This window comes from Polypterus senegalus, chromosome 5, assembly GCF_016835505.1.
Source record: "Polypterus senegalus isolate Bchr_013 chromosome 5, ASM1683550v1, whole genome shotgun sequence".
NCBI classification, from domain to species: domain Eukaryota; kingdom Metazoa; phylum Chordata; class Cladistia; order Polypteriformes; family Polypteridae; genus Polypterus; species Polypterus senegalus.
In genome coordinates, this window is record NC_053158.1 from 199,150,635 (window position 1) to 199,162,634 (window position 12,000).

At 42.5% G+C, this 12,000-nt stretch overlaps 1 protein-coding gene across 10 annotated transcripts in view; it reads right to left on the bottom strand.

Annotated features, from left to right (window-relative positions):
* The window catches only part of si:ch211-285f17.1 (sickle tail protein homolog), a 464,466-nt gene that overhangs the window by 291,404 nt on the left and 161,062 nt on the right, over window positions 1-12,000 (bottom strand). Inside the window, exon 1 of one of the 10 annotated variants that reach the window (XM_039753956.1) lies at window positions 67-358. The exons of the other annotated variants lie outside the window; for them this stretch is intronic. Within the exon in view, the coding sequence (XP_039609890.1) occupies window positions 67-133 (67 nt within the window). The 5' untranslated portion in view covers window positions 134-358. Of the gene's footprint in view, window positions 1-66; window positions 359-12,000 lie in introns of those variants that run through there. 10 annotated transcript variants of the gene reach the window in all.

Below are 12,000 nucleotides of genomic sequence, written 5' to 3' on the forward strand. Positions count from 1 at the left end.
CAGTCATTAACGGGCAAAAGCAAAAAACGAAAAGAAAAGAGAAGCGCCTCGGAGTGTCCCGCCTACCTTCAGTGTCACTGCCGTCTGAGCGAGGCGACTGATCCCCGCACGTCGCGTTCGAACTTTCTTCCATTTGTTGCCGTTGACTGGGGTTAAAAAAAGACAAAGGAGAAAAAGAAAAATTGCCGAAGGTTTAACTTCGGACTCGAAGCTGAGTCACCGAAGTAAGGGATTTTTAAAAGCCAAACCCCTGCACGGCGTCCACGAGGGATTTGGAAAAGCAAAACCGCATTCCACAGCAATGAATGTCTGCCGTGGATTAAGCGAGCGAGCGGCTAATGGCCCTCAACGCCGCAGGAGCGGACAGCGCTCTCTCTCACAGGCCGCTTCTAAAAACGGTCCCGCCGAGCTCCGATCCGGGCCCCCAACAGGTGGGCAGCAGATTCCGGTTTAGTCGGATTACAGCTCGAGGTATCAGGCTGCAAAGTCTAATAAGCGCCAAAAAAACGGACTTCGTATGCATCTGGAAAATCACTATGAAGTAGCGACCGAGAACGGATTATTGCCAGAGAAACATCAGAACAATGAAACGTGGCCTGATGTGGTCAACTCCAGGACTTCCAAGGGTTCTGTCCTGCGCCACAGAAGACCGTGGGCACTGGAGCAAATCCCACCAAAGACTTTAGTGTGGTGTAATGTAACCTACGTCTTCAAACCCTGAAGTTGCAGATTCAAATCCCGCTACTGACATTATGTGACCCTGAGCAAAATCACTTCACCTGCCTGTGCTCCAACTGGAGAAACAAATAAAATGCAACCAATTATATCTCAAATGTTGTGAGTTGCCAGTGAAATGAGTAAATCATAACATGCTGTGCAGTTTCAGTACCACTCAAAGTTGGTGGGCTGCAACCATACATCTGTGGCAAGCTACAGATGAAAGATGCCATATTAATGTTCCCATCTATACACCAACTAGAGTAAACTTGAATTACGTTGTTCATAAAATAATAAATTCCATGTGTGAAATGTTTTTCTTTTCCATATGATGCCATATCTGTAAAGAATATCCATTCGTGTAATTCATGTTCTAAACCTGCTTATCCAGGACGGGGTGCAGGGCAGCTGAAGAAGGAAGAATATTTCTGACAAAATGAAATACATTTAACTGCAAATTAATTTATTGAGAAATAAACACCCAGGAGGCTTAAGAGGTAATAACAGTAAGCCCCTGATCTGTTGATCCATCGTAAATAATTCAGCCCGTTATCAAAGTGCAAAACCTCACAGGGGCACCAACCGCTCCCCAATTTTAAAAATTGGTTTAAATTAAATGAAATCTACAAATCCAAGAAATGTCCAGAATGTGACAATAATATACAAGTAAAACTCAATTGTATCATGCGCAATGTGACATTCGGTTTGAATTGAAAGGCATCATGTTCACCCATCAAAGTTAAGAAGGGTGGGCTCTAGCGAGTGCTGAGTTCTGATTGGTGAATTCGTTGCTAAATCTTTGTCCATCAAGGGCCACGTTTAGAGTAGACACTTCAGATGCAAATCCCTGCGAGGATGATGGATACGGGGCTTCTTGAATTAAAAGGAGCTGCTTCGTGCACAGGCATGCACTTCCCTGACAATTCATCAGTCATAAAAATCGGGAGTGGTCTCCTCTCGACTTAGATAGATAGATAGATAGATAGATAGATAGATAGATAGATAGGAGAGGCACTATATAATAGATAGATAGATAGATAGGAGAGGCACTATATAATAGATAGATAGATAGATAGATAGGAGAGGCACTATATAATAGATAGATAGATAGAAAGGCACTATATGATAGATAGATAGGAGAGGCACTATATAATAGATAGATAGATAGAAAGGCACTATATGATAGATAGATAGGAGAGGCACTATATAATAGATAGATAGATAGATAGATAGGTACTTTATTAATCCCAAGGGGAAATTCACATAATCCAGCAGCAGTATACTGATACAAAGAAACAATATTAAATTAAATAGTAATAAAAATGAAAAAAAAAGAAAAAAATTTAAATAAAAATAATGTTAGCATTTACTCCCCCAGGTGGAATTGAAGAATCGCATAGTGTGGGGGAGGAACTATCTCCTCAGTCTGTCAGTGGAGCAGGACGGTGACAAAAGTCTGTCACTGAAGCTACTCCTCTGTCTGGAGATGACACTGTTAAGTGGATGCAGTGGATTCTTCATGATTGACAGGAGTTTGCTTAGTGCCCGTCGCTCTGCCACAGATGTTAAACTGTCCAACTTTACTCCTACAATGGAGCCTGCCTTCTTAACAAGTTTGTCCAGGCGTGAGGCGTCTTTCATCTTTATGCTGCCACCCCAGCACACCACCGTGTAGAAGAGGGCACTCGCCACAACTGTCTCGTATACTCAGATATGGGGATGGATATTTGAGGAGTAAGTTGCAAGACAATGATTACAGTTTTATATTATGTACATTAATGAACCATCAACAACAAACAAAATTAATAATATACATAAAATTTTTATAAAAGTAAAGTTGAATAAATCGGACCCTGCAGCTTCATGAATAAAAGGTAAAGTACCGCTGCTGGTTTGCGGAAATAGCTCCAAGGTTGATAGAAATCTATGTTTTGTCCCTTAATACTTGTATGCAAAATTTGGTTGACCTCAGTGAAAGAGTACTCAAGTTATCATGTTTACACACACACACACACAGACATAATTCCAAAAATGATATTTTTGAACTCTAAAACGTCAAGGTTCATTAAAATCTCAAAATCAAATTTTTGGACCGATTCCAATACTCTCCCTATACTTCGTATATAAGAAAGTAAAGATGGGACTTCGAGCCCTCCATTTTAAAACTGACGAATAAATGTGATGATTTTCACTTCAAGACTTTAATGTTACTCTCTCCTCTCTTTACTAAAAGTTTCTCTCCGGTTGTTGGCCTTCCTTTCTTTTTCTCATGGGTGGGAGTTTTGAACTGCATTTAGTTTTAACTTGTTTGTGTGGAATGTCACTTGCTTTTAGTACATTTAATAAAATAAAAGACTTTAATGTTACCTGCTATAGCATGTCACTGACTTAAAAGAAGATGCACTGAAACAAATAAGCAACAAAACACGACATGCCTAATTATTTCTGCCCACACATCACTGTTTTTATTCATATATTGCCACCTTTCAATGTTTGTTTATATATTTAATTTTTCTTCACAATATTTCTGTATTTATCATGTGTCACCTTAAGTCATCTGAAAAACCAGGCCTTACAGGTATCATGAAATAAAACTCTCTAACCAGCTTAATCCAGTTTAGAATTCTCCAATACTAGCGCCTGACCCCCAGTTCAATGTGGCATCCACTCCTGCAGGGCCAATGAGGAGCCACCAATTAACTTAAAAAGAAAGATGCAGGAGGAATACTTACTCAGAATGGGGTGGTGGAGAATTGTGCAAACTTCACATCTTTCCTTAAACTCGGTGTCCTGGGGACCCCCCTGTGGCTGCAGGTTTTTATTCCAACCAGCTTCTGTTTTGAACTGGATTCCGGGGCTAATTAAGTGAACTGATATTTCTCAGATTCCGTGTTTTGGGAAAAATATAGAAATTAGAAAACTAAGTTGGGTAACAAATAAAAAAAATTCTTATATATAAACGTCTACGTGTAAAAGTGTGTGTGTCTGTCTGTGCGGCCCCGGAAGTGCGATTGGGTAGTGACAAGCTCAAACAGCCGGCAAGGTGGTCCCAAGTTAACAAGTTGGAAGAAGAAAGAAGTACAAGGCTACAGCATGAAGCTGAAAGAAAGCGACTCTGTCGCCAAAGTGATACCGCCGAGGAGAGACAAACGAGAGAAAAACTCGCTTAGCCGCTGATAGACAAGGAGGCTAAGCACTTCCGCAAAATGAAACCGCTGACTCTGCATTTCAGTTTTTTTTCTGACGATTTCAATAGTTTCTAGGAGCCTTTTTACAGCATGGGCTTACACAGCTAGTATACATATATATATATAGATATATATATATATATATATGTGTGTGTGTAAATAAGTGTGTATCTATATGCTGTCACACACGTGTGATTCGGAGGCAGCTGAAGGGCTTGAGTAATTGTAATACTACATCAGACCAGGGGGTGGCAGAGTGTGCTGACTGTCTCTCTCGGTTCCTTGCAGACCATTCCCGGGAAATCCCACCAGGTTTCAGTGCCACTGATGACATCACTTCTGGTTCTGTCGCCTCCAATGACATCAATTCCGTTTTTTTGCAGGTGCCTCTGATGACGTCACTTCAAGTCCTGAAGATGGCACTTCCGGTTCTGGCATAGATGACATCATTTCCTCCACATATTCAGTTCTGTTTTAGACTCAGTCTTGTAAACTACTCAATCATTTTAACCTTTTGCAGCCGGGATCATAATATACGGGTGGCTGCCCCAAAACCTTTTTGACTGTCTGGAGTCTTTTTGTGACAATGCGTAGTCCAAGATGAGACAAGATTTGCGGCAGCCACCCATATAATGTTTCCTGGCTACAAACAGAAGAGTTTTTTAGTACAGATGTATACAGGTTCAAGTCCAAAACAAACTGGTGAGGTTGAGATGGTGGGCACTTAAAGTGCGGCAGAGGAAGTGAGGTAATCGTGACTGGAACTGGAAGTGATGTCTTCGGGCTCGTGACCACTAGGGGCGTCTTCTGGACCGGAAGTGACATCATGGGGCTCATGACCGGTAGGAGCGTCTTGGAGGCCAGGCAGAACTTCACTGTAATGGGTCTTCAGTGAAAAAAGACAAAGGATCAGCGCACCTCGCCACCCCCTGGTCTGGTGTGGAATTACCTTCCTTCAAGCCCTTTAGCTGCCTCCCATGCACACGTGTGTGACAATTGTATATGTGTATCAGGTAAGACTTTAGTTTAGGTACTGCAAACATGCATCTATCTACTCCTCATTTACTCTTGAACAACAAGATCATAATAAACATTTCTGCTGGTCTTCATCAGTTATTCATCTCTGTGCAGTCTCTCATATTGACATGATGGGAAAATGACTTGTTAATACGAAAGATTCACAGGTCTTATACTAAATATGTAAAATAAAAAGAATGTGTCTCGGTTAAGCCACCTCAGACTACTCCACAGTGACATTTTCTTTGCAGGTCACATTGCCGAGATGAACAAACATCTTACTGATACGTTTTGTTATGAAGACCCAAAGAAGTGCATGTTAAGTAAGGTCTTATTACATAACAGTAAACGAGAAGTAGATGCATTTTTGTAGTACCTAAACTAAAGTGTTAGCGTGTATCTATATAAACAGTGCATGTATAAATATATTTAATAAACATTTTTATTCAAAAAATGCGGCACGGTGGCGCAGTGGTAGCGCTGCTGTCTCGCAGTAAGGACACTGAGGTTCGCTTCCCGGGTCCTCCCTGCGTGGAGTTTGCATGTTCTCCCCGTGTCTGCGTGGGTTTCCTCCCACAATCCAAAGACATGCAGGTTAGGTGGATTGGCGATTCTACATTGGCCCTAGTGTGTGCTTGGTGTGTGGGTGTGTTTGTGTGTGTCCTGCGGTGGGTTGGCACCCTGCCCAGGATTGGTTCCTGCCTTGTGCCCTGTGTTGGCTGGGATTGGCTCCAGCAGACCCCCGTGACCCTGTGTTCAGATTCAGCGGGTTAGAAAATGGATGGATGGATGGATTTATTCAAATGTATACTCATATATAAAAGTTCTAGAACAAAGGACCACTGGCAGTCTCTCCAAAACATGGTGAAGGTCTGACCATGGGGTAACTTAAGTTTCTTAACTCGTTTACAGTCTACAGCATCATTAACTCTTTAGCTGTCCAGTCTTACAGGATGCTTGAAAGTTTGTGAACCCTTTAGAATTTTCTATATTTCTTGCATAAATATGACCTAAAACATCATCAGATTTTCACTCAAGTCCTAAAAGTAGATAAAGAGAAACCAGTTAAACAAATGAGACAAAAATATTATACTTGGTCATTTATTTATTAAGGAAAATGATCAAATATTACATATTTGTGAGTGGCAAAAGTATGTGAACCTTTGCTTTCAGCATCTGGCGTGACCCCCAATAACTGCAACTAAACGTTTCCGGTAACTTTTGCTCGATCCTGCACACCGGCTTGGAGGAATTTTCGCCCATTCCTCCGTACAGAACAGCTTCAGCTCTGGGATGTTGGTGGGTTTCCTCACATGAACTGCTCGCTTCAGGTCCTTCCACAACATTTCGATTGGATTAAGGTCAGGACTTTGACTTGGCCATTCCAAACATTCACTTTATTCTTCTTTAACCATTCTTTGGTAGAACGACTTGTGTGCTTAGGGTCGTTGTCTTGCTGCATGACCCACCTTCTCTTGAGATTCAGTTCATGGACAGATGTCCTGACATTTTCCTTTAGAATTCTCTGATATCATTCAGAATTCATTGTTCCATCAATGAAGGCAAGCCGTCCTGGCCCAGATGCAGCACAACAGGCCCAGACCATGATACTACCACCAGCATGTTTCACAGATGAGATGAGGTTCTTATGCTGGAATGCAGTGTTTTCCTTTCTCCAAACATAACGCTTTTCATTTAAACCAAAAAGTTCTATTTTGGTCTCATCCGTCCACAAAAATTCTTCCAATAGCCTTCTGGTTTGTCCACGTGATCTTTAGCAAACTGCAGACGAGCAGCAATGTTTTTTTTGGAGAGCAGTGGCTTTCTCCTTGTAACCCTGCCATGCACACCATTGTTGTTCAGTGTTCTCCTGATGGTGGACTCATGAACATGAACATTAGCCAATGTGAGAGAGGCCTTCAGTTGTTTAGAAGTTACCCTGGGGTCCTTTGTGACCTCGCCGACTATTACACGCCTTGCTCTTGGGGTGATCTTTGTTGGTCGACCACTCCTGGGAGGGTAACAATGGTCTTGAATTTCCTCCATTTGTACACAATCTGTCTGACTGTGGATTTGTGGACTCCAAACTCTTTAGAGATGGTTTTGTAACCTTTTCCAGCCTGATGAGCATCAACAACTCTTTTTGTGAGGTCCTCAGAAATCTCCTTTGTTTGTGCCATGATACACTTCCACAGACATGTGTTGTGAAGAGCAGACTTTGATAGATCCTGTTCTTTAAATAACACAGGGTGCCCACTCACACCTGATTGGCATCCCATTGATTGAAAACACCTGACACCTCACCTTCAAACTAACTGATCATCCTGAGGTTCACATACTTTTGCCACTCACAAATATTTAATATTCGATCATTTTCCTCAATAAATAAATGACCAAGTATAATATTTTTGTCTCATTTGTTTAACTGGTTTCTCTTTATCTACTTTTAGGACTTGAGTGAAAATCTGATGATGTTTTAAGTCATATTTATGCAGAAATATAGAAAATTCTAAAGGGTTCACAAACTTTCAAGCACAACTGTATCTACCGTATAAACTCGCGTATAAGTCGGGTCTTGAAACCCGAAAAATCGATCATAAAATCAGACCCCAACTTATACACCCGTTCAAAAATACGACACTTATTATTATTATTGTTTTTTTTACATCTTCTTGCCTCCTCCAATCTCGCAGACACATCAAATTTTGTCGCACAAGCATAGTTACCGATTTCTGTCACTACTTCAATGACATTTAATTTAAAACCAGCTTGATATTTTCTTCTGATCGTAGATGAGGGATGCTCTTATGATAAAGGTGCATGAGGGTGTGAGATACCAAAAAACACAAATCGATGCAAACATTGCTTCAGAATAGTCCGGGTGTTACCGTGTGGTCACGTAGGCACAATACACAGAAACAAAAGGCCGTGTGCTCCGTGGTTCCTCTCTCAGGTGGGCGTTAGCATATCATAATCTCTTGGACCAATAGCATGAGTTTTCCACATTCGATTTATACAACTGAGATTATAAAATACCAGAAATTAGACGGTAAAATCAAGCCCCGACTTATCCGCAGGAGAACTTATACGCAAGTATATACGGTAACAAAAACCAACACCCATCAAATACACACAAAAAAATACAATAAAGGAAATAAAATTCAGATTTGGCTAAGCTAAGAGAGCGGTCCCAATATTAAAGGTAGGCATCAGGGATCCCCAATAGGGGTTCTTAACACACATCTGTTTGCTAAAAGTCCTCATTGTTTAGTGTGTCAGAGACAGGATGTGCAGCATTGTTTATAGTGACCATCAGTTTTGTCCTCACTCTCTCCTCCACTACAACCTCCAGTGGGTCCAGAGATCATCCCATAACTGATCCCACTCTATTTAATCAGCTTGCTGGACTGGCAGGCCTCTCTTAAAGTGGCCTTATTGCCCACCACAGAGTTGCAGAACATGTCAAGGATGTCACCACCTACATTCAAGATGTGCAGTCTCCCAAGAATAAGACAGTCCACCCTGGCCTTTCTCCTATAGTTTCTCTGTGTTGTGAGACCTGTCAGGCCTATCACTGACGTGGACCTTCAAGCGCTGATAGAAATGCACCACCCTCTACATCAGGGGTGTCAGACTCCAGGCCTGGTGAACCGCAGTGGCTGCAGGTTTTCATTCTAACCCTTTTCCTAATCAGTGACCACTGCTAATAACATTTGTTTTCCCTTCATTTTAATAGCCCTGTTTTTAAGGATTCAGCCCTCTGAATTGATTTGTTTCTTCATTAAATGATAGCCAAACAGAAATGAGATATGAAACAAGTCAAAAGATGACCAGCTAAACTGGGATTTCAAACTCCAACCAGTTTCTTAATGAGAAGGTGATTCTTGCTGTTAATTAAACCCGTTATTTAATGTCATGGCCTGTTGCTGCTCTCATTCTTCCATAGCAGACATTTCCAAAACTGTTGATTTTCCGATTTTTTCTAAGAGCACCGTCAAAACGTTTTGGTGACCTGAGAGATCAACCTTATTGAGACCTTCACCTTTCTTTATTTTCAAATATTGTGTGATGGGCACAACCGAGCTGGTCATGTGGTGGCTTGTTTTGTGTCTCATTATTATCCATCCATCCATTTTCCAACCCACTGAATCTGAACACAGGGTCACGGGGGTCTCCATCCATCCATCCATATTCTAACCCGCTGAATCCGAATACAGGGTCACGGGGGTCTGCTGGAGCCAATCCCAGCCAACACAGGGCACAAGGCAGGAACCAATCCCGGGCAGGATGCCAACCCACCGCAGGACTGTCTCATTATAATTTGGCTGCTAATTAAGGAAAAGGGAAATACTAAGGGGTCTGAGTCAAGTTAATTAAAATGAATGCTAAAGAAGTTAATTAGCTGCAAAAACTGGTCACTAATTAAGAAAAGGGTTAGAATGAAAACCTGCATGCACTGCGGCCCTGCAGTTCGACACCCGTGCTCTACATCCATTCCCGGAATACCGTCGGGGCGTAGTGACCCTTTGGTGCCCCGAAAATCAATAAGCAGTCCCTTGTCTTGGTGATGGTGAGTTGCAGACAATTCTCAAAGTTCTCTCCAACTCCTTATCCTCCATCTCATCCTCCTTATCAATACCCCTCAGTCAATAAGCAGTTGCGTGGGACACAGAGATAGACAGACAGATAGTGCCATGTGTGCCCCAGATGGAAATTTAACTTAGAATAGCTTAACTCTTTCAGGGCTGATGTTGACTTTTGTCGAAATTCAGGGGTAGAGGACGGTAATGGGCTGTAAACTATGACAAAACTCGCCCTTATCTTTTAGTTCGACTCTGTTTGGTTGAAGTTAAGTTACGTAGCTTTGTTGATTTGACCCGATTCCCTGCGCGTGCGTGAGTAGTAAAGAGCAAACGGCCTCTAAAATGGCATCGACATCTGCCGAGACTAAAACAAATGTGCAAAGCAAAACACTCCATGGGTGTTTTACGTATTATCGCTCAATCACACTCTGACTTTTTGAACTCTGAGTTTGATGCAAGTGATCTGGAGATGGATATCGAAAACAAAAGTGAGGCACACCAGCATCAGCCTATCGGTCCCCAGCTGATGGTGGTGCTGAACACGTTCGTGTAGCTGATACGCCTACAGCAGCTTTCGCCTAGGAGGACCACCACTTATGATGACAAAAGGTACAAAACATATTGGGTCACACTGCAGCCGCCACCATCGTCCACCTGCTGTACGAAGACAAAGAGGTAGCCGGCCCGCCATGCATTCCAGCTGTGAAGTCATAACTACTGGTTTGCAGGTTTCAATACAACACAGCAACAGTGCTGGGCAAGTGGCAACGACAAGAGTAATAACAAGAGATCAAACTTTTAACACAAAATTGCAATAAATAACTCCAGAGAAAACATGGCTCCACCAAGGGTGACATCATGACAAAAACAGTGCGGGTCCTAAGTTTTGATTTAACTTGCGATTAACGAAAAACGTTAATGTAGTAGGCAGGAATCGAATTTGAATTCCCTGCTAACCACCATACTACCACTACAATTGGAGTGGCACACTTTCCCTCCTGATAGATCACTTTTCAGTTGGTAATGCCACTCATTCTGCCCCTGAGCCACTCCAACTACCTTTTAGGTGAAAACAAGCCTGGAATGATATGACACAATGCATTGGGTGCTTTTCAGAAAACTGAGTTTTTGGAAAAAACATTCAGCCCTCAAAGAGTTAAACAAAATGAAATGGCGAAGACCAGAACGTGGCCTGACCCGAAGATAGCTGTTCACACAGAAACTAGAAGGAACTGAAACAGTTTTGGTAAGGAGGAAGTGTCAAAAATTCAATTCTACAACTGAAATCGAAGGCCACGAGAAACATCTGGTGGAGGCAACTGCTGTTAAAGGAGCTGCTACAGGCTACTCAAGACAAGGGTTCAAATATTGGGCAGTGAATGTTGACAAGGTGTTTTTAGTATCAACGGGGCGTCCAATGTTTTGGGACACTAAGGAGGGAGAAAAGGACCGGTGGGCTAGACAGAGGGACCGAGCTGGGGAAAGATGAGCAGCAGGTTGTGGTGATAAAGGATGAAGATGTGGAAACAAGTGAGGAGGGTGTGTTGAGAAGATGGAAAGAGGACTTCGAGAGGCTGACGAATGAAGAGAACGAGAGAGAGAAGCGGTTCGATGATGTGGAGAGAGTGAATCAGGAAGTGCAACGGAGTAGCAAGGAGGAAGTAAGGACAACGATGAAGAGGATGAAAAATGGAAAGCCTGTTGGTCCAGATGACATACCGATGAAAGCATGGAGGTGTTTAGGAGAGATGGCAGTGGAGTTTTCAACCAGATTGTTTAATGGAATCTTGGAAAGTGAGAGGATGGCTGAGGAGTGGAGAAGAAGTGGACTGGTGGGCCGATATTTAAGAATAAGGGGGATAGGCAGAAGTGTAGTAACTACAGGGGAATAAAACTGATGAGCCACAGCATGAAGTTATGGGAAAGAGTAGTGGAAGCTCAGTTAAAAAGTGAGGTGATGATTAGTGAGCAGCAGGATGGTTTCATGCCAAGAAAGAGCACCACAGATGAGATGTTTACTCTGAGGATGTTGATGGAGAAGTAGAGAGAAGGCCAGAAGGAGTTGCATTGTGTCTTTGTAGACCTGGAGAAAGCATATGACAGGGTGACTAAGAGGAGCTGTGGTATTGTATGAGGAAGTTGGGAGTGGCAGAGAAGTACATAAGAGTGGTACAGAATATGAACAAGGGAAGTGTGACCGTGGTGAGGTCTGCGGTAGGAGCGACGGAGGTGGGATTACATCAGGGATCGGCTCTGAGCCCTTTCTTATTTGCAATGGTGATGGACAGGCTGACAGATGAGATTAGACAGGAGTCCCAGCGGACTGTGATGTTTGCTGATGACACTGTGATCTGTAGCGATAGTAGGGAGCAGGTTAAGGAGACCCTGGAGAGGTGGAGATCTGCTCTAGAGAGGAGAGGAATGAAGGTCAGTAGGAACAAAACAGAACACATGTGTGTGAATGACAGGTAGGTCAGTGGAATGGTGAGGATGAG